The 23,569-nt window shown below is 38.1% G+C and overlaps 1 protein-coding gene across 1 annotated transcript; it reads left to right on the top strand.

The window, feature by feature from the left end:
• The first annotated feature begins 283 nt into the window (after positions 1 to 283).
• TRMT1L (tRNA methyltransferase 1L) lies at positions 284 to 23,077 on the top strand. The gene is made up of 16 exons (XM_087726164.1): positions 284 to 468; positions 5,415 to 5,567; positions 8,042 to 8,152; positions 8,801 to 8,914; positions 9,807 to 9,871; positions 11,151 to 11,280; positions 12,473 to 12,590; positions 14,016 to 14,095; positions 14,874 to 15,120; positions 15,800 to 16,012; positions 16,992 to 17,182; positions 19,003 to 19,081; positions 20,507 to 20,673; positions 21,757 to 21,816; positions 22,206 to 22,332; positions 22,516 to 23,077. Exons 1-16 carry the CDS (start codon positions 351 to 353, stop codon positions 22,739 to 22,741), a joined length of 2,199 nt encoding a protein of 732 aa, XP_087582290.1. The 5' UTR covers positions 284 to 350; the 3' UTR covers positions 22,742 to 23,077.
• The last annotated feature ends 492 nt before the right edge of the window (positions 23,078 to 23,569 follow it).

The following is a 23,569-nucleotide window of genomic DNA, read 5'->3' as shown; positions in this document are numbered from 1 at the left end:
AATCGGCTCCTCTTTTACACCGCCCTGCAACCCGTCAATTTGCGTTCTCCCAATTAGAAGAGCCGATGAACGCCAGCCCTGTCGAGTTGCATGCTGGGTACTGTAGTTCACTAAACTGTCGACACCGGCAAAAAAAAGGCGGCCTTGTTTTTCCTTCAGAGCGGCGGCCTTTTGGGAATTGTAGTCCGCGAGCCGCGTTGGGTTTTGGGTGCTGTAGGGGAGGTTCAAAAAGTCACGGAGGCGTAGCGGGCCGCGGTTTTTGGCCAGCGAGGGAGACCTTTTGAGCGGCTTTTGGAGAGCAGACTGAGGAGGAGGGCAGAGCAACTTCGCTCTGTGAGGGGGGAAAAAATATGGCGGCCGAGGACGCCCCGCTGCCGTTGTTACAACTACCGCCGTCGCCCCCCAACGAAGAGAGACTGAGGGAAAGCCGGGAGGAGGGAGAAGATAAGGAGGCCGCGGAAGAGCGGAGTGAGTATAAAAGGGAAAAGGGGCAGGAAGGGTTTTTGCAGGCTGAGGGGGTTTCGCCATGAGGAGACACTGGTTGTTGTTGTTGTTGTTGTTGGCGCCGGCCTTTCTTCTCCTCACTCACGCCGCCTGAGGGGAACCTTGTCAGGACTGTTAGAAGGCGCCTTCCTAGGTTAGGCACGTCGGTCAGAGGTTTCCAAGCGGTGTCTTTCTTTTCTTGGACGGCCTTAATTTGGAAGATAGCGCTGTTTGCAGGGATGCAACCGTTAGCCTCCTTTAAGGTGGTTTTTTTGGGGGGGGGCCCTCAACCAATTGTTCCTCCCAGAGGACTAATTGTTGCCAAAAAACAAACAAACCCAAACCGTTTCTTTCATTAGCATTTAATGGCGCATGAAACGTGCCCTTTAATGCTCATTCAATGTGTATAGCAGTGTTTCTCAACCTTGGCCACTTGAAGATGTCTGGACTTCAACTCCCAGAATTCCCCAGCCAGCATTCGCTGGCTGGGGAATTCTGGGAGTTGAAGTCCAGACATCTTCAAGTGGCCAAGGTTGAGAAACACTGGTGTATAGGATGTCCTTTTCAGGTGAGGAGAGAGGAAGGGGGTGGCTTCCCCCGGTTTTTTTTTCTGGCAGAGGGATTATTTCTCTTTAGGTTGTGTTGGAAGAAATGTCCTTCAAGGCTCGGTGGGAAGTTATCACCCGGCCACTCTCCCAGAAAAAAATAATAATGAAATATCCTAGGAAATATTGAAAAAGGCAGAATATTTCTCTGGATGTGAAAAAAGGAAGAAAGGTGTTTTGAAAGACAGAATAGCTGCCTGTAGCTTCCTGCCCATCCCCACTTTTGTCAATGGGCCATTAAGAAGGCCAAGCTAGTCCTCTTTACATAATAAAGACTTCTCCACTTCAGCTCCAGGGGGGGATGGGGTTAAGGAACTTTACCCAACTGACCACATGGCATCTGAGAACTCCCCTGCATTGGCCCCATGGGTGTCTGACAACCAATCAGAATACATTTCTTACACAGGAACAGGAAACAGAGAGGTGGGACTGAACAGGTTATAAAAAGCCTAGCAAGCCCCTCCCTCAGCCCTTCTCTTCTTCTCCACCAACATTGAAGCATGCGATCACCTTTTCTGTTCAGGGCTCAAGCCATGTGGCCCTGTCCACCATTAAAACCATCTTTCCAAGCAGCCTCCATGTCTCCAGTGTCTTTTCCCCCACTTGGAGCCGAACCCAGAAGGACATTTCTTTCATCAGCTCCAAGTGGGGAAACTGGAGACATGGAGGCTGCTTGGAAAGATGGTTTATTGTTGGACAGAGCCACATGGCTTGAGCCCTGAACAGAAAAGGTGATCGCATGCTTCAATGTTGGTGGAGAAGAAGAGAAGGAAGGACTGAGATGCTGAAAGTCCCTGGTTTTATACCCTCTCTGGCCTTTGATCTTGAGCTTGTATTCTGATTGGTTGTCAGACTCCCGTTGGGCCATGCAGGGCAACTCTCTAGGCTGCGTTTTGAATCCAGGTTTGGTTGAGTTCTCAGATGCCATGTGGGGAGTTGGGTAAAGGGCCAATATTATCATGCTTCAATCCCACCCTCCTGGAGCTGAAGGGTAGAACTCTTTATTATGTAAAGTGGACCAGCTCAGGGTTTAATGGCTCATTGACAAAGTGGGGATGGGCAGGAAGCTGCAGGCAGCTATTCTGTCTTTTAAAACACATTTCTTCCTTTTTCACATCCAGAGAAATATTCTGCCTTTTCAATATTTCCTAGGATATTTCATTTTTTTCTGGGAGAGGGGCTGGGTGATAACTTCCTACAGGTGATGCCAATTCCAGTTGGTCCTGGATATAAGCAGTAAATAACCGGCAGAAGCAAAAATCGCTTCATTTTTTTCCCCTTCGAAGGGACGGAAAGAGGAAGAACCAGGTGCTTCCCCTTGTCTCTAAGGAGAATAATGTGCCTCTGCACACACCCCCACCTCCTTCTACTGACCCACATTGCCGCTAGAACTCTTTATTATGTAAAGGCTTGGCCTTCTTAATGCCCCATTGACAAAGTGGGTGGAGGCAGGAAACTACAGCAGGGGTAGTCAACCTTTTTATACCTACCGCCCGCTTTTGCATCTCTGTTAGTAGTAAAATTTTCTAACCGCCCACCGGTTCCACAGTCATGGTGATTTATAAAGTAGGAAAATAACTTTACTTTGTAAAATTTATAAAGCAGGGTTACAGCAAACCCCTACCGCTCACCATGAAAGCTGGAACGCCCACTAGTGGGGGGTAGGGACCAGGTTGACTACCACTGAGCTACAGGGAGCTATTTTCAATTTAAAACATGTTTCTTCCTTTTCACATCCAGGGAAATATAATATTCTGCCTTTTCAATATTTCCTAGGATATTTCATTTTTTTCTGGGAGAGGGCTGGGTGATAACTTTCCACAGTTGGAAGAAAGCGTTGCCAGGAGACGCCTATTTCCAGATTTCCTTCTCTTTCCGTTGCAGTAAAGCAGTGGTTCTCAACCTTTTCTTCACCACAGATCTCCTTTAAATACCTTTTGTGGCCACAGACCCCCAAGACTTAATTCAATATTTAAATCATATTTCTTCAAGCCTTTGCGGACCTCCAGGGGTTCATGGTCCACAGGTTGAGAACCACTGCAGTAAAGCACAGAATAGGTAGATTGCAATTCATTGGTAGAATTGTATGGTGTATTCCCTCATGCATGATTCTCTGTCAAAAAGAGAATCGGGATAGTGCCAAATGCTATTGATCGGATCCAAGGGACATGTGGCCTGATTAGGAGTGAAGGCCCCTAGGAAAAGCCCATCGAACTTCAATTGCCTGCATTTCTGTTCCTCAACTGCAGTCATCAAATCCAGGAGCATCATTGTTCTAGTCTGATGCTTTCTTTTGGTGTTCACGATTCTATGGTTTAAACAGATCTTTCCCCTAAGCAAACAAATCCTGTATTAGTAATTCATTTGGGAAGCTTAGTACTTCATTGTCCAAGCAGTGCCAGATTGAAATCTCCTTATTCAATGTCAGCTGTTTTTCAGCCACTTGCCAATTGATTCTGGAGGGGGATATGCAGCACATGGAAGCTAAATCTGGATCCATGGAAACAAAGCTTTGTTAATTAAGTCTTATCTATTCCTCCTCCTTTCACCATATTTCTGAAGTTGAACCTTTGTCTGAATCGTTTGTTGAAATGTCTGCAAGCAAAACAAGCTCGAAGAGCATCAAGGCCTCCACATTTCATAGACTGTAGTCAAAAAGGGGGAAATCACAAAATCACTATTTTCAAGCTAAATTCCAACTTGCTAAGGGTAATCAAAGCCCAAGGAATTGGAAGAATTCCTTATCCAAGCAAAAACTTTTCTAAAGAATTGCTTTCCTTTTCTTCTGGATATATATCGTAATATGTTCGCTAAATTCTCATATCCTTTAGATTTTATTTGTTTCATGTAGGTAAGCGGTATCTTTGTTAGCAAGTTATCATATTTCACATTTCTGCATCTGACTATAGTTCGTAAAAATATCTTATAAATTTATGTTGTCGTACTGTATGCCTAGAGAAGTACCATGTTTCCCCCAAAATAAGACCCACCCTGAAAAGCCCTAGCCTAATATAAGCCCTACCCCAAAAATAAGCCCTAGTGAAGGGGTGGGCACAACTAGCACAGGAGGGAGCCCTTTCCCAGTCACCTCATGGCGGCTCGGTCCCTTAAACGCAGCCCTGCGGATCAGCTGAGCCAGCGAGGGCTGTGAGCTGCCACTTGTTCTGCCTCTCAGGGCACTTGGAGGTGTTTCTGACACACTCTTGCCAGCCCCAGTCCTGCCCCCAGTGAGGCAACTTAGCAGCCAAAAGCCCCTCTATTCCACAGCTCACCTTGTGGCTCTGCAGCAGGCGGTGACCACAGTTTGCCCTCCGCCAGGCCTGGAGCTCTGATCTTGCTCAGGCTGCTGCTACAACGAGGCAGAGGGCCGTGTGGCACATTGAAATCAGCTCCCCCACACTTCTGCCCACCGGCTGGCCTCGCAGGGGCTCTTCACTCTGCTTGCTGTGCTGCTGTCAGCAGCTCTCCTGGGCTGCTCCTGTCTGGCATTGGGCAACGCAGCCTCTGGAGCACCTCCCTGCCACCGGCCTGCCAGAGTCCCTTTGCCAATGGTCATGTTACCCTGCACAAGCTCAGTGGCAGCCCTGCCATGGGAGGGAAGGGAGATTGTCTCTTCCTCCTTTGTACCCCCAAATCCCATCTTTCCTGGGTACTGATCCCCTGGCCTGCACACATCTCATTCAAGCATCACCTGCAAACTCAATGTTACCCGCGGAGGCCTCCCCAAAATGCTCTGCAATGCTCTGCCGCAGCTTTGGAGCAAACCTCCACCTTCCCTGCACAGGATTCCAAGGCTGGAGGTGGTGGTGGGGGATTTCTTGCCAATTGTCCTTTCAAATAGGAACCGATTTAGGCATTTGATGGCCCACAGGCATATCCAGCCCTTTGACCATCCCTATCTGTCCTGCAGCGGGGGGGGGGGGAGAGTGATGATGTGGGGGCAGCAGCCCTCCACAACAGTCCCAGTTTCTCATGTTGCTCCTTGGAAAATTAATTGCTTAATCCTGTTCCCTTTGGTCTTCAATATTGCACAAGTGTTATTTTTAGTAAATCTGGCACTAGACATGCTACTTTCCTTTTCAAATTGTTAGATGTAAGCTCAATTATTGTTTGGAAAAATGCAACTAAATTCTGTAAGTCTTATTCATGTGGTGACATATTGAAATCCTGTTGATTGTAATGGGCCTAATTAATCTTTTATCTCACACTTTTTGTGTTGCAAATATACTAATTAGAACACTGTAGTAGATTCACACAGAAAATATTGTAGTTAATTAATGTATATTGTTTTGCCTCACAATCTTGTTTCTTTCTTAATTTTTGTAGACGGGATGGATGTCCCCAAGGAACCTGATAGCCCCGGGCAAGATAGAGGAATCATTAATGAAGATATAAATGCCAAAATGAAAAAATCAGAGCAAAATTCCATTGAAGATCTTAACAGTAATCTACTAGATGCATCCACTAAAACTCCACAAGGTTTGCTAGGATAATATGGAAACCTTTGCTTTATTTGGAGTGATTTACAGGATATGAAATATTCTTTCCATCTGTCTTTAAAATTAGTAAAGACATATAGTTAAAGAGTATAAATGAAGTACATCCTCTTAATACGTTATTTTGAAAGATATTAGACCGTCACGGAATGATGTGAATTCTTGGTACAATATGTTCATATTTATTTCTCCCAATATTTATAAATCAAATCTCACTTATCACTGCTTATCACTTTTGAAGTAGTGTAATAGCATTGTCACAAAACCTTATAATGTTAGCCAGGCATGTATTACCTCTACTTATTGGTTCCTAAACCCAGTTTTTTTTAATAAAGTTTTTTATTTTTTCATTTTCATAGCATATAACCACATGTATACTATTACATAGCCAACATCATATTGTATTATTAAATGTTTACATCAATTCATCTTACCATCAACCCCCCAAAACAATAATTGGCTCTTCTGCTCTCCATATACCATATTTGTACCTTATCCATCACTTTTTTCTCCCTCTCCTCCCCCTTGTCCTCCTATCCCTCTCTTCTTCCCTTACCTCCCTCCTCTACTTCCCACTCTTCATCTCATTTACTTGGTGTATTTCAGTTTCTGAGCAAGCTCCATTTTATGTTGATGGTATTTATAATTCCTTTTCAATATGCATGTTTAATTTTAACATGTATTCTCCTCCTTAAAAAAAAATAGAACAAAAAAGTATACATATATCGTCATTATACTTTAAAAACCCCGCCCTGCCTAATTTTGGGCAAGATGTAGACCTGGTTACAATTCCCAGCTATTCTCATCATTATCTTTATATAATTATACATCCTTACATGTCCCCAAGTTGTGATTCGGTCTTTAAATCTCATAGTTGCCATTGTAGGTATATTTCATGTTCCCTCTTCATTTTTCCATATACAATTGCTTTAATCTATTATATAGAATAACAAGTGGTAAACATCTCATTTTATTCATAAGTCCATGTTTCATATATCTTAACCCATGCTTATTTGTCCTCCCATTGTCATATTCAATCAATTCACAACTCAGTTTAATTATCATGTATAAAAGTGGATCGCAAACCTCTGCTTTACAACCTCCCCATATCAGTTTCATATTTGTCCATATTCCATATATTTTAATCTTTATTTAGCTATCTTTCCATTATCATATTCAACCAGTTAGCAACTCCATTTTATTGTCATATTTAGAAATAAAGCCCTTACCTTAGCTTACATTTTCCCATGTAACAGTTTCTAGTTGTCTGATCTTTTTCCTAGTCTTTTGTCCCACTTCTCTGTTCCTGTCTTTTCCCTTTTCTTTGCCTAAACCCAGTTTAAGTTTATTAAAATATATATGCAGTCTCCTAGAGCCACTGCCAAAGTTCGACAGAATAGAATTCTTCTATGAATTATAAAATTACCCCAAATTTCTAGAAAGGAACCTATGCCACCAGCCAGTCAATGAAACTTAATATGTAATCCCAATACAGTTAGTAATGAGGAAGCCCATTGAATACACTGGGATTTTTCCCTAATTAAGTATATGCCATAAAATAAATATTCAATACCAGGCATTCCTAATTATGCCCGGAGATATATAAAACCAAAATACACTATTTATTTTTTATCACTGACAACTAAGCCAAAAATATAGGACTTACTTGGACTTAATCTTCGTAAATGTCAACGTCCACAAGGCAGTGACTGTTGCATTGTGAAGGCCAAAGGCAGAACGTCACGGATTACAGAGTTGTTTATCCGTGTGTTGTCCTGCCATTGGATTCTCAGCTTGTTTCACGGTTCCTTCGCCACGGGAACCAACACTCCTCATTTATCCGGGCTTGTGACCGGCTATGGTTTCCCATAGGCTGGGTTCAAAAATATAGGAAATAGTTAACTTTTTTATAGCTAGAAATCAGAGTTTAAGATGTACTCTAATTCCATAGAAGAAATTCTTTGCTTTCAGTGCAACCTATGGACACGTATGAATTTACAAAAAGCATAAACATTTTTTGATCCTACAAGTAGTCCTCATTTAACAACCACTCATTGAGTGACCATTGAAACTTGCAAACCAAACACACTCTTTTGGTCAGATAATCCTGAAATGTAGCTGATGAGATCCACAGATATTCCAGTTAGAAGCCTATGTACTATGTAAATATGTTGTCAATGTATGAGCTGTTGTGGAAATTTATTGTGAATTTTTTAATAATTTTTTCTTAGTCTTATGGATTTGTTTGGGGAAAGGGCACAACAGAACGATTACATAGCTATGATATAATAGGCAAGATGATTAGATGGGCCATTATGAAAACAGGATCGCTTGATAAACAGTATACAAAGACTCCAAACTTTTAAAAAACTTTTGAAAGATTGGAGTTGATTATGTATAGTGCATATATACATGCCCAGACTTTGCTGAAAAGTATATTTGAACTGTTTATTTTAGAGAAACATATTTCAATTCACCGGACACTTGATGATTTAGAAAAACTGGCTGATTTACAGGAAGGCTGCCTAATTTCCTCTGATTCCAAGAGTGAAGACCAACAACTGGCAGGTATTTAAAATATTTCCAGAAGAAACAATAAATGATGGAAATACAATGCTTGTGGCATTCAGTTGTTGGATAAGTACTTTGCTCGGTCGCTGTGGAAAACTGAGATAATCTGAGGAAACTATCTTCTTAAAATAGGAACCAAGTAAGGAATCGTGCATCAGTGATGGTTATGATTCTAGGCAATATGTGTAAAGAATTACCAAAAGTAGTAGTGAATAAAATATTTTTAAGAAAAAAAATCCAGAAGTATTGTTTTACTTATTTAGGGCTGTACTTGCAGTTCTATCCTTGTTGTTAGGTCCAAGTAAGAAGATGCAATAGAATTAATTTCACCGAGGCTTGGGAGCAAAATCATCCCTAATGGATGGAAAGCATGGAAAGGAATAAAGAAAATGATGTGCTACTTTTTTCTAGTAACCTTATCGTAACCGTATGAAAAAAAACAAAAGATTTCTGCCTTGGATTGCAGATATTTCAACGCTAGTTCAAATAAACCTTAAACCATGGCTTTTTAAAGCAAATAAGTTTCTTAGGTCTTGAGTTGAGATGCAAATACTACTTCTGTATATTGACAAAAAAAACTTCAATGCTGAAAGATTGGGTTATTGCATATTTTCTTCTTATTTTTGGTTTAATTTAAAATATCAGCTGACAAGAGGTCCTGCCCATTATGTCCTGAAGAGAGATTCAAAGCTTGCAATAGTCACAAACTCCGTCGCCACCTTCAGAACCTTCATTGGAAAGTATCTGTTGAATTTGAAGGTAATGCTAATTAATTAATTAATGCTAATGCAGTTAGATGACAACTGTTACTTTCTCTTTGTAATTAATGTTGTAACTAAACATCATGATTACAGGGGCATTCTTTAATTCTTAATTTTATCTTATCATATCTTATGCTGGTTTCACATGTCCATATACCTTTTTATTTTTCTTAGACAACATGTGAAGTAAAATGTTAGAACATTTACTGAATACTATAGCAGTATATAAATCAAACCCTAATTCCAATCAGAATTGTAGTTTGTCCTTATACATAAATATCTTTAATGTTTTGATTTTTTTAAATTAAGACCGCTGGCTTTAATTACTAATTTATTTTAATTGTTAATCTATTAATCTTGAGTTTTCTACATTTGTCTTACTAGAATGAGATAAAAAGAAAGCCCTATTTGAGCTGTCTTTTTTTCCCCTCCTACCCCATCAACTATGTTGTCTAAAAAAAAGTATGAGCTCTTCCCCACATCCTAAAAGAACTTTGCATCATTTCCAACTACTTATGGCTGGAAAGGTTTTTTTTTCTTTAGAACACTTGATTGAACAATAGAGATATTGATGAAGTCTTTAATTGCATTGATGTTATTTATGAGAAGAACTTTGTGTTAAAATAGGCCTCTCCCACTCATCAGCTTTATATAATTAGGCACTTGCTTTAAAAATATGGATGCACAATCCTTGGAGACTATTTGAAGCTATTGCCCTCCTCTTCCCCCATCTCATATTATGAAGTTTACATCACTGGTGGTGGTTACATTTTATTTCAAGCAGTTAAAATTAAACAGTTTGACAAGATAGAACTTCAGAACACGAATGAATTCACTGTTGAAAACTGAGTAATCATTTAGAGGTGTCCAATGTCTTTTTTTAATTTCAGGCTACAGAATGTGCATCTGTGACTTGCCATGCCGGCCTGTGAAACCAAATGTTGTAGGAGACCAGGTAACCGCTCCTCAGCTATGTGGATTGTTGCTGTGATCAGTTCCATTTTAGTTATTTATGAATTACCTTCATCTCAATTTTGAACTCGAGTTCTCTAGTAAACGGAGGGGGGGGGAAATAAGCTTTCCTTTTAGACAATGTATTTCTCACCTATATATATTCCGTTCACTATAAAGAATGTCCACTTTACAATATAAACTTTTTACCTCAGTTTTGTATGCCTTCATGCACAATAGCGACATGTAAGAAAAGTGGAAGTACATTATTAAGTTTCTCATATCTTTTTTGTCTTTAAGTACTATAGCAAATAATTAGATTGCACCGAGAAACAAGTTGAAAATGAATGCAATCCTTTCAACAGATAACTTATCCTTGCTTTACTCATTAGTTTATTGGATACTGAAATGTCCATTTAAACTACTTTGAAAAGCGTGTTTGTGTGTGTGTGTGTGTATATATGTATGTATGTATGTATATATATATATATGTATGTGTGTGTGTGTGTATGTGTATGTGTGTGTGTATATATATATATAGATAGATAGATAGATAGATAGATAGATGATAGATAGATAGATAGATAGATAGATAGATAGATAGATAGATAGATATAGAGAGAGAGAGAGAGAAGAGAGAGTGAGTGAGTGAGTCACAACCCCTGGTAAGCCCCAATTATGGGAGGAAGCTAACTGCTTCCATCATCTGTCAATCGGCTCGTCACAAGAGACCATCCATACAGAAACCCAATATTTTTACTGTTGCCCTTGTTACATTTGTGTTGTATTTGTGCTGATAAATAAATAAAGGGATAAATAAATTTGGGCATACCAGGCATTGTGACACTAAATACATACCTATTTCCCTGGCTCAGCTGATAAAGGAGGAGAACCTTGTGGCTTAGTGGTTAACACATCTGCCTAATATGTAATACAGCCCAGGTTCGAATCCCAGTAAGGGTATGGCTAGCTGATGAGAGTTAAATAGCTTGAAATAGATCTATACTAGTCTCCCTTTACTTATTTATCAGCACAAATACAACATACATACATACATTGCAGTATTCTAACAGTATCACTTTTGATTTAAAAAAAATGTTTTTTGAGTTTAATAAATTAAAATATCAGTGTTAATACCTTAATTTTAATTAAATTTTCTTGGTGAATTAAGGATTAAAATATAATTTATCTACGGTTCTTTTTTAAATATAAGACACAGTCACAGTATAACTTTAATAAAAGCATTTATTGAACTTTAAATGTGTATGTGGTGTGTATTATAGATATCCATAAAAATGGGGTCGCATTATCACTGTATTATCTGTTCAGCAACAATCAGCCGAAGAAGTGACATGGTAGGACATATTAAACGACATGTAAATAAAGGAGAAACTGAATCAAGGTTTACTTCAAGTAAGTAGTTAACATATCTCTGTTGTTTCTTCATAAAGCTCTCATTATTTTGAACATTCAGTGTCATAGACTGAATAAATTATAAATTTAGAATAGTGAAACTTTATGATTTTATATTTCTGTCTAGGAACTCAGAACATCTTAAAAGGACAAGGTTTCTGTAATTTCTAGGTACAATTTTTATGTATCTTTATTTGACCTTATTTGTTTAAAGAGGGTAAGCTGAGTTATTAACAATGTTACATAGTAAAGTATTATTTTATTGTATCTTTGGATTTAGTTGTCAGGGGAAATAACTTATTCAAGGATCGTATTTTGTAGTTTCCTTCCTCTGGAAAAGCATATGTCCTTAAATAGTCATTGTTCTTTTTTAATTGTACAATTTTAAAATGTTGATTATGAAATACATTTAAGACATAAGTAGTGAACTTGTGGCTCCCAAAAGTTTCTGAACTACAATGCCACCATTGTTGAAGCTGCTGAGAATTGATATTGGGAAACAAACAAAATAGTGATGTGTATCTGTTGGTTTTCAATGTGTTCTTAACTACAACGCCTATCAGTTCTAGCTGACGTAGTCAATGTAAAACAGTTGTAGGAGATGCCATTAGAAATAATCCCTGACCTAGAAGTTTCCTCTCTTCTGCTCTAGGTTTTCTATAAAAACTGTCATATATGTTACCACATGATTAGATCCTTTGTTTTCTAATAAGGATCTCTTAAGGATTGCGACTGAATCCAAGCACAGCTTAAAGTCTCTTTAATATGATGGCATAGTGGTGACATTTCACCATAACATAGTTTTAAGTATTATCAGAATCGTGTTTTACTTCTTCCAATGTCTCTTTTTAATGCTCCACATATTTCAGTTTGAATCTAATTATGGTAGTTTTAAACTTTATACACTATGCAGGTATCATCAATAGGCCCTTTCATTCACTCATGTCTTTATTAATTTATTAAAAGGAGTCTGGAACAATAACCAGATAGTTGTTCCTAGAACCATCTCTCCATTCATGTGTACATTTTGGAACCCACTTTCTAGCTTTTATATGGTCCCAATGTGAAAACTCTGTTTAGTATCATTTAGCAAGTTAGGAGAATAGGATAGATTCTGATCTGTGATTTGTGGAACTTTGAATGATCATCTGAAATGGGCTGTAACACTCTTTCATCTGAAAATAATCCTTAGCCCTTGCTCCTAAATATGAAGTATTGAAGGAAGCGGACACAGATGTACAAGTCCTTCCTAACTATTCAACCCCTCAGAAAACTGATTCCTATTTTAACCCCAAAATGAAACTTGGCAGGTAAGAAATGATAAAATTGTTTGAGGAAGAGTTATAAAGAAATATTGTGAATTTTCTTATTGTAATTGTATATATTTTTGCTGTATTGTGGGTTATAAAGGGTTAAACAGAACCTAATAAATTATAGAAACCTAGTCAGTCAACCAAGAATTCAAGTGAGGTTTGAACTAAAATAGCATCTCATCATTAAACTAGGACTACAATTAGTCCTTGACTTACAATCATAATTGGGATCAGAATTTCCACTGCTAAGCAAGGCAGTTGTTGACTGAGGTGCACCCAATTTTACACCCTTTTTCGCCCTGGTTATTAAATGAATCATATTATAGAATTGGGCTTCTCCCATTGACTTTGCTTCTCAGAAGCCAGCTGGGAAAATTTTGCAAATGGCGATACCAGGATACTGCAACCATCATAAATAGATACTGGTTGCCAAGCACCTGAATTTTGATCATATTAATTGCGCTGTGTCTTAGCATTGTACGTGAAGTGAACTATTCAATACAATACAATACAATAGCAGAGTTGGAAGGGACCTAGGAGGTCTTCTAGTCCAACCCCCTGCCTAGGCAGGAAACTCTATACCATTTCAGACAAAGGGCTATCCAACATCTTCTTAAAGACTTCCAGTGTTGGGGCATTCACAACTTCTGGAGGCAACTTCTGTTCCACTGATTAATTGTTCTAACTGTCAGGAAATTTCCCTTCAGTTCTAAGTTGCTTCTCTCCTTGATTAGTTTCCACCCATTGCTTCTTGTTCTACTCTCAGGTGCCTTGGAGAATAGTTTGACTCCCTCTTCTTTGTGGCAACCCCTGAGATATTGGAACACTGCTATCATGTCTCCCCTGGTTCTACTTTCTATTAAACTAGAGATCCCCAGTTCCTGCAACCGTTCTTCATATGTTTCAGCCTCCAGTCCCCTAATCCTCTTTGTTGCTCTTCTCTGCACTCTTTCTAGAGTCTCAAACATCTTTTCTACATCGTGGCGACCAAAACTTAATGCAGTATTCCAAGTGTGGCCTTACCAAGGCCTTATAAAGTGGTATTAACCCTTCACGTGATCTTGATTCCATCCCTCTGTTTATGCAGCCTTGAACTGTGTTGGCTTTTTTGGCAGCTGCTGCCCACGGCTGGCTCATATTTAAGTGGTTGTTCACTAGGATTCCAAGATCCCTTTCACAGTTACTACTGTTGAGCAAGGTACCACCTATACTGTACCTGTGCAGTGCTAATACAATTGAATCCCTACCAAAAACCTTAGTACATTAGATTGGCAAAAACAATGAGAATAATTACAACTGCATTATGTTATATATGTTCCATAGTTTATTTTTTTTCCAGACATTGTCCTGTAAACAAGATATAAGAATAATAAATGCATGGTTTACATGTATTTTCAGTATACTTCCTTCTTTTTCTTTTAGACAACTTATAGTCTGTGCTTTAACTGTTCTAACTGAGGAACGGAAACCTTTGGAATGTCTGGATGCATTTGGAGCCACTGGTAGATTGCTGTTATGCATTTTGATTTATAATTTGTGACGAGAATTTGTATATCTAAGTGCAATCTGAGGGAATAAGTCTTATTAATAGAATTTATTTCTGAATAAAGATGCTTAGGAATGCACCTTTTTAAAAAGCTTGTCCTGCCATTAAATTTTATGAATGCATATGTATATATATATATATTGGGTTTCTGTCGTGATGGACTCTTGTGATGAGCCGATTGACAGATGATGGAAGCAGTTAGCTTCCTCCCATAATTGGGGCTTACCAGGGTGTGTGTGTGTGTGTGTGTGTCTCTATGTCTCTATCTATCTATCTATCTATCTATCTATCTATCTATCTATCTATCTATCTATCTATCTATCTATATATATATATATATATATATATATATTTGTAACAGAATTGGAGAAAATGTGCATTGATTTCATGGTTTTTATTAAATGTGCTATTTAGTGACTGCCTTATGTAGCAGCGATTAATGAGAATGATGAGAAGTAACTTTTTTTATCAATCCATGCACTTATGACCTTCTCAGGTCTGTAGAGCAAAGGAAAACTGAAGTAAGATCATAAGCATAGATATGGTTTCACTTATTGACCATTTGGCTTAATAATCAAGTTTTAATCCTAATTATGGTAATTAAAGAAGGACTTCCTGTATATATGCATTTCCTAAATAATTCAAACCTAATATTGTATTCTGCCTAGTGAGATCACAAGTCTGTACCCATGCCTTTTGCTGAGTTCATTATGTATGTATCATCTGCCTTCCAGGTATAATGGGATTACAGTGGGCAAAGCATCTCGGAAATTCAGTAAAAGTCACAATTAATGACTATAATGAAAATTCAGTGACCATGATACGAGAAAATTGCCATTTAAATAAGATGAAAGTTGTGATGAATTTTGAGGAAGATGACTGTGATGAAGGAATGGAAGAAGGGGAAGAAAGCCTGCCTACCATTGAGGTGACAAAAATGGATGCCAATGTCATCATGCATTTGAGAGCATTTGATTTCATGTAAGTGTCTTGTCTTACTTCAATCCCGCTTTCCCCAGTTGTGCTTTCCAATATTTAGATGGAGACTAATACAGATGTAGAACACAAAAAAGGAGATTGATATGCAGGTTCAAGGTTTACCTCTTTAAGTCAACTAAAATTCATAGTTCACAGGATATTCTATTACGGTTTAGTATTCTGTGAACTGGGCCACAAACTGATTGATTGGAGAAGGACATCAGTGCTTTTGCTGAAGGAATTATAATTATGTTCTGGAATCTTTGATTTGGCAAATTAAGATTGCCTAAAAATATCTCTTAAGAATCATTGTTGCACTTTGGTTTCATGCTGCTTTCTTCTGCCTACAATATCTTGTTAAATCCCAAGTTTTAGAAAACTGTTTGCATTCTTCATCTGGGTTCAAGTAGTTAATTGGGCTCATTGCATACTTTTCTATCTATATAGCTTTGACAATCAGCTTATATTGTCAACATTTTGTTTTACTTTAGATATGAAGAGGCAGTAGATTTTAAAAAAAAACATGACAATATAATTCATGAGATTGCAGACAGGACTTTTTTGAAAGGAATTTTTGTTGAAGTGTATGGCATTTTAGTAAGCAAGATACAGGTTGTACATACATTTTCTTATTTGTATAATTTTTACTGTGCTGTGTTCTGTCTCCTACATTATCATACAGCCACCTGGACCCATTTGGATCATCAGTAAACTACTTAGATGCAGCTTTCAGAAATATAAGAAATCTTGGAATTGTTTCAGTGACATCAACAGATACAAGTTCTCTCTATTCAAAGGCGCAGCACGTGGCCCAACGTCATTATGGTTGCAACATTATCAGGACGGAATACTATAAGGAGCTGGCTGCTAGGATGGTACTTGCTGCTGTGGCAAGGTGCACTTGCATTTCTTAATAGTTCTTTCAAATTCTAATATTAGATGGCTGCAGTTTTTACCTTGCTTATTCTTATACAAGGGACTACGCAAAATTGATTTTTACATCGTGTTTCTCAGTAACCTTCAGCGATTAGATCAAGAATTATGAATGTGTAAACAGAAAACTTCTTCAGAGCCTGTATACAAAAGGTTTGATCCACAAAGCTGAATGTTGTATTTTTGAGCCTCTTGCATCCTTTTTAGTCTCTGAATGTGAACAAAAATAGGCAGAAACTAAATGTCTAGTAAATTATTGGTTTGCAGGTCTAAGGAACAACTGCACAAGTTTGGGCCCTTACTGAAATAGATTTCTTTCAAGAAAACACATCCAGACAATTACTAAAAAGCCATTTCAATAAAGGGAGAACAAAAAAATTATGCTACATAAGAATAATCACCAGATAGAATATTCCAGGATTAAGGCAATTATGAAGGTGGTTTCTTAATCAAATTGGTTTAGGAAGCGTCAACAGCAACCCCATTATGTATAGATCTTTGAAATGCCCAAAAATTATTCTGGGACAGCATCGAACTGTTGACATAAAAACACTGTCATAACATGCAAGGAACTTTCTTCTCCTGTTGGGCGCCTGCCCTCTAGAACCACATCTCTCTTTTCATTATGTGGATACAAATCAGTTGCACAATGCGAATAGACACATTTTAAAACACTAATTTGAATTACACTTTTATTTTGAGTTCATCTTCATCAAGCCTGATTTCATGCAAAAAACAATTTGATGGAATTAGGAATTTTTTTTAAAAAAAATTAGACAGCTATGATGAGGTCTCCCTGAGATTCAATCGAGCTCCGCTCTGGTGGGAACCCTGCCTCTCTGCCCAGCTCTTTGCCAAATGTGATTGAAGTTAGGAGTAGGACATTTGGGAAGAGTTTGGCCTTTGCTGGATTCTATTCTTAATAGTCTCTCTTTCTACAGAGCTGCTGCTAGATGCAACAAAGGCATTGAAGTTTTGTTTGCTGTGGCTCTTGAACATTTTGTACTAGTACAAGTGAGAGTGTTGAGAGGTCCCTCTTCTGCAGATGACACTGTCAAGAAAATTCGGTACCTAATTCACTGTCAATGGTGTGAAGAGAGGATATTCAAAAGAGAGGGCAATATGATAGAAGGTAAATCCTATTTTGTAATTTCAGCTAGTGTTCTGTTGCTTGTTTGTTCAATAGTAAATCTGTTCTGACCCCCCCCCCCTTCTCCGTCCAGGAACGAAAGCCAAAATAGACGTACAAAAGAATCAGTCCAGACTCTTGTTGGCTGCAAGCCCAAAATAAACAAAGAGATAAGCTCTCTGGCAGCAATTAAACAAGCTTCTCACAGCAAACCACTTGTCCAAGTTGGTTTCTCTGAATCATGAACATGAATGAGAACGTTGACTCCTGCAACCAGGGCGTGGCACAAACAGCCCCTTTTATAATCAGGAGAGGATCTTAATCAGCATCAGCTGCTTGTAATCACCTCCTGTAGCTGTTCTTTACGCCAAGTAGCCCTTCGCCTGCGTGCATCCTGAAACAACTCCCAAATGTTTTCCTGAACACTCCCTCTGATCCAATGCTCTGCTGCCACCTGGTGGCCAACCAGTCCCTCCTCGCCCTGCTCGGAGTCGGCACCCTGTCCAGGGTCCCCCACCTCCTCCAAGGCCGACTCATAAGACCCCTCGCTGTCGGAGTCCGGCGGCACCTCCAACGGCTCCTGCTGGGCCACAACTGTAATCTATTCTCAAATTAACTTCTGTGCAGCAGACTATTTCGGTACAGTGCTGAATTAGAATCGAGATGATAGTCCTCCATAAATTTTATTTATACCTTTCCTCTTTTTGCAACGGAAAGCTCCTAACAATGAGAAATAGCAACAGCATAAAGACGAATAAAATTAATGAGCTAATAATTGAAAACAATATCGGAATCATTTTCATGAGAAATTAGAACTACTGTTGCTCTTTAATTCCACTGTAAAAATAGGACAAGCTGAATATATTAATAGATTGTAGAAATACACCGAAGGGAGGAGTAGAGGGATAGAAGAAAGAGGGGTAGCGAGGGTGGGAGAGAGGACGGGAGGGAGGGGGAGAAGGAAGGGAGGGAGTGTATCGGGAGAGAGGAGTGGTAGAGGGGGAGGGGAAGTAGGGTAGAGGAGAATGATGGAGGGAAGATGGAAAGTTGGAGGGGGGCGAAAGAAAGGGTGTATGGAGGGTCGAAGAGGTACATTGGGTTTCTATTTTGGGGGGTATTGTTGACAAGAGGAATGGCTGTGTTTATTGTTTAATGTTATATGGCCCCGGTTATGCACAGTATATATGTGACTGTACGAAAATGAAAATGGAAAATAAAAACACATTTATACAGAAATTAGAACTACTTATTGTACAGGAAGGCTGTAATCACGTACACAATTACTGGGACTTAACTTCAGATGATATTTGTAAAACATGCTAAGTGAACATATAGAGTTGAATAATGATTTCCCAGGACTTGAATTTGTCTGTTCCATGGAGTGCTTCGTAGGGAAAAGCATCTGCCTTAAATTTACTGAAATAAACTAGTCTCTTGTAGTGCCATGAGGCAGGTTAAATCAAGTTACAATGATTGGATCAAAATCAAAACCTAAGCTTTTGACTTATTGAGATTGACTTCAATCTCATTGTTCAAGTGTTAAGCCTATTTATTATTACACTGGAACTTCAGCTCTCCATCAAGTTTAGGAAGTATAATCAGAGGAACTAAGCTGTAATAGAAGCTCATGTTTTATGCATGCCTACAGGGATTAATTCACCCATTTCTGAAATTATAGCGTTTAGTTAAACAGCCAGAACAAATTACTTTGTAATTATAATGGCTTTTAATTTATTGGCATTTCAATTTCCATAACATTCATAAATTATATATCACTCAGATATTGGTCTAGAAAAACATGTTTTACTGATTCTTTTTCATAGATAATCCTTACTGGCAGCTTCCATGTGACTGCCATAACCAAATGACTGGGAAGACAGCACTTGAACTGGGACCTTTGTGGTAAGTATTCTTTCTGAGTCTCTTCTCACTTCAGAATAAGAATGAAAAATTAGATTGAGAAGGATGTGTAATACATTAATAAAATACTCTTTCCCATACCTAGCATCTAAAGTACAATCCCTTTTTTACTTACTTGGAAGTACCGTATCTTTTGGAGTATAAGATGCACACACACCCCTAAAAGAAAATTTGGGTGTATCTTATCGTCTTACATTTACCTTTTTGTTGGATATTATATTGTATTTTTCATTGTGCAATTAAATAGTTACACTGTCCAGTTGCAAAAATAATCCTTCAGGGGACTATTTTTTCATTGGCTTTAACTGAACACTGAAGTGCATTCTAAATATATGTAATATATCCATTTTCAGTTACAATTGGTCCTAGACATACAATTGTTCATTTAGTAACTGTTCAAAGTTACAATGGCACTGAAAAAAGTGACTTACGACCATTTTTCACATTTACAACCATTGCAGCATTTCTATGGTCACATGATTTACATTTGGATGCTTGACAGCTGGTTCATGTTTATGACGGTAGCACCTTTTCTGAACCTCTGATAAGCAGTCAATGGAGAAGCCCAATTCACTTAACAGACATGTTAATAATTTCACAAATTTCACATTAACAAATGCGGCAAGAAAGATCTTAAAATGGGGCAAAACTCATTTAACAAATTTCTTACTTAGCAGCATAAAGTTTTCTTTTCTATTGTTAATCCAGATTTTCACCCATGTGCCTCTTTGTTTCTCATCTATGGCTTCCTCATAACCCAATAAGGCATTAACACTGAGGTTTAATGAATCTCAAAGAACGCTTCTGCTTGGCTGTTCTGTTATTATTACATTCTAATTTACTGCTGTATCAGAATCAATCTGAAATCGGGCAATTTATTTTTACCTAAAATGTTACCCATTGCACTCCAGAAGAGATTTATGCTGTTTGAAAAAGTTCTGTGCGGTTATTAGAAACAAGAGGAAATGAATAAAAACATTCGCTTGATCATCGTAAGGTAAATTTCTGATTAGTTTGGATTTTTGTAAAAAAAAAAAAAAAGTGCAAACATATTTGCTATATAATTTTGAATATGCATAACTAGAATATAGTTTCCCTAATTAATAGGTTCCTTCCTTCTTTTTAAAGATTTACTAGGAGAAATATGCTGAGTACACTTTTTTAATCCAGTTTTATTTTTGTTGGGAACAATAAAATTTTGTTGTGTGGGGAAACAGGCCAAGATTTTTTTACCTCCACTAATTTATCTAAATATGTTGTTTGCAAGAGAAATCCAAATCCAAATTCTTTAAATCCCTTTAAAATCTAGAAAATAAACGCCCCATGACATTTTTTTTCCTAAAATAAATACTCTCTCATTTTAAAATAAATTTCTCCATTACATTCTATAGTTTTGTTGCATTGTAGGTCGGGATCCCTCTTCAATACAGGATTTCTTAGAAGAATGCTGTTTGAAGCAGTTCAGTATGGCCTAGAAGACATCCAGGCACTTCTAAAAACACTGATCTGTGAGGCAGAATGCACAACACTGAAACAGTTTACAATTCATGCTCCTAGCAGTCAGAGTAAACAAGGTGAGAAGGCATGATGATGGTAAAAAAATGTTTAGTAATTTTTAAAAAGTCCAATTTAATACATAAAGCCAACAAGGGGCTGTAAATCAAGCTTTGTGTTCTGGTGGTTGTTGACTTATGTGAAGAAGGAAAATAAATTTGTGATGTTAATTTTTGCAAAAAGGCAAAACATCCATAAAGTAGTATGTTACGGAGTAGGAATAGAAATAAAAATAAATTTTTATTTAGACAAGTGTGTTCAGACATAAAAGGCATTTGTCTCTGGTGCAGAAGCTTTCAGTGTATATGCAAAATAATCATATTAATAATACCAATAATAGAAGGTAGTAGAAAAGATTAAAAGTAATAAGCTGTACTGCATGAGTAAAATATACAGAAGACAGTACTTCAGCAGAGTGATGGCACAAGGGGAAAAATGGTCTCTGATTGTTTTGGTATGCAATGCCCTGCAGCAGTGTCCTGAAGGCAGTAATTGAAACAGCTTATGTCCAGGATGTGAGGGATCTGTAGATATTTTCTCAGCCCGACTTATTGAGTAATAAGATGTGTAGGTTAGGGATTTGAAAGTGCTTTAAGTTGCATGAGAATTAGCACTTCCATGCACCTCTTTAAAATGGCAGTTTTTAATGATCATAACAGTGCTAGGTCTTGGCATATAGCAGAGAATAGCATGCACTAATTTAAATAGCTCATACTGAGTATTTGTGGACTGGTGTTGAATGTATTTTCATTTGGACACAATATGCAGTAAATCAGTCTTTGCTAATGCTGTGTATCACTGTTCTGATGCATAGCTATTTAAAATTGTTCTTGGAAATGAAACTGCAGCTAAAAGCACACAGACCCTCTCTAATATTAAAGAAACAATGAGAGAAATCAATTTTTTTTAAATTCTGGAGCTATACAATAAAAAGTAAGTCTTCTGACTTCTGAAGGGCAAGTTATTCTAAGCAAGAGTCCTTTAACTATAAAGGTACTATTTCAGTTATTTAGAGTGTTTCTCCAACGCAACCTTTTCATCTTATCAAATATATACATGTTCCTTATAATGACTGAATTATCATTGTTTTCCTTAAATTTTAGAAGAATGTGGTGTATTCATTAAGACATCAGATCCTGCAGCAGATTACTACATTGTGCATGGTAGGTAATTATCAATGCAAAATAATATCCAAAAACAGGAATAATTATTCTAGGATATTCGAGTTTAGAAAGTCAGTGAAACAAGAAAAACTTTCACTGAACAACAACACTGGGATAACATTCTTAATGTTGGTTTGCACTAGATATCCATGAAACCACCTCTGTATGAAACAAACATTTTGTGACTTTTCCTACCTACTCACATCCAGAACAATTGTGCCAGCAAATCTATGTCTGGACCAGATTCAGCATACACATGAAACAGTAATTGCTGGCTGAAGCACGCACTTAAATGTTTTGCGCATTCCGTATTCCATACACCATTTCCCTTGCTAAGCAAATATTTACCAAGATATTTAAAAAGTTCTGATGCTTGCCCTCTGTTGCAGAGAAAAGGAAAAGTGTCGACCTCAACCAAAATGGAGCGAAGCGCCAGAAGTTAGAAAGTAATGCTGAGCATCCTGCTTTTTACTACAATATCCACAGGCATAGCATTAAAGGAATGAACATGCCAAAGTAAGTGCAATTTTAAAACATCTCAATGGTGTAAATGTTAAGGAATATGGAAAGCTGGGCATCTTGGAGCCGGTCATATTCTCTGCTCCTGTTAAGAGTTGGAATTGGGGGGGGGGGGGGGGGGAATAGGAAGAGGAAGCCTAAAGGCACTTACCGTATGCCTATACTTTCCCCCCCCTCCAGGTTAAATAAGTTCTTGCACTCTCTGTTTGAAGCCGGATATCGTGTAAGCCGAACTCATTTTGACCCCATGGGTATCCGCACCAATGCCCCCTTGATGCAGTTTAAATCCATCCTTGTAAAGTACAGCCTTCCTACGTACACAGGGGGACAAGCAGATGGCTCTTTGCAGGCGATTGAGGATGTCCAAGCGGGAACCGAAGGGGACTTTGCGGAAGAGAGCATTTGAGAGGGGTCCTCCTGGGACCTGCTGTCTTTTTCTGGAGATTTACGTTGAGAGAACCTACTCTGAGCCCTTTGTCTCGACTTTTGTTCAACTATTTTAACATTTCAAATTTTTCAGGGGAAAAAAAAAAGTGATGAGGAATCACAAATGTACAGTTAATTTCCCAGCTCAGCAGGAAACTTTTTCATGTAATGCTTGCATTTAAACTTGGTAAACGCCGTTTTTCCTGGCTTGTCGTTTTTTGTTCAGGTGTATATTTTTAAGATAACATGGAAGTGAAAGACGTTGAGCACGTGTGCAAGCACAGCTGGTACCTACCAATAAAGTGTTTTTGTTTGTTTTGAGTCTCAAGTCATTAGTGGCTTTCAAATATGATTTGGAGGGATAAGAGGAAAGAGGTTGGTTAGCCTGACCTAGGGATTATATTTAAGAGTCTAGCTCTGTCACCAATTGCTTTCTGTAGCTAAAAGTATCAGAAGTCAGAACGTTAATGTTTTTATTGCTTGTAAAATAGCAACTACTCACATACTGTAGTTTCTAAACAATTTGGATAAAACTCAAAATGGACTTTAATTTCTTCCTCCTCCCCAACATATAGAGATTTGCTTCTAAAGCTTGCATTCTATTACTGAAATATGGTCCTTGATGTTAGATGTAAATCAGGGACAAATATTCGGATAGTCTTTATCAATGTTTTTAATACAAAAGTATACCCTTCAAACCCTATACATCTTCCTGGAATTCAGTTACCTTCCTTGGATTGTTGTATCTATCTAAATAGGCAAAATAGCACACATCAGAATTGTTCACATTGCCACTATCAAGCATGAT

The sequence above is a fragment of the Thamnophis sirtalis genome, unplaced genomic scaffold (genome assembly GCF_051295495.1).
Source record: "Thamnophis sirtalis isolate CommonGarterSnake01/CBP01778 unplaced genomic scaffold, rThaSir2_p1.2 scaffold_12, whole genome shotgun sequence".
NCBI lineage: Eukaryota > Metazoa > Chordata > Lepidosauria > Squamata > Natricidae > Thamnophis > Thamnophis sirtalis.
The sequence above is the reverse complement of the archived record's forward strand: the minus strand, read 5'-3'. Positions and strand labels throughout refer to the sequence as shown.

What these genes read in the sequence shown, in the direction of transcription:
- TRMT1L (XM_087726164.1), top strand. Translation starts at nt 351, where the DNA reads ATGGCGGCCGAGGACGCCCCGCTGCCGTTGTTACAACTACCGCCGTCG. An exon ending in CTTGAACTGGGACCTTTGTG is followed by an intron (nt 19,082 to 20,506) that starts GTAAGTATTCTT and finishes GTTGCATTGTAG; the next exon opens with GTCGGGATCCCTCTTCAATA. An exon ending in AGATTACTACATTGTGCATG is followed by an intron (nt 21,817 to 22,205) that starts GTAGGTAATTAT and finishes CCTCTGTTGCAG; the next exon opens with AGAAAAGGAAAAGTGTCGAC.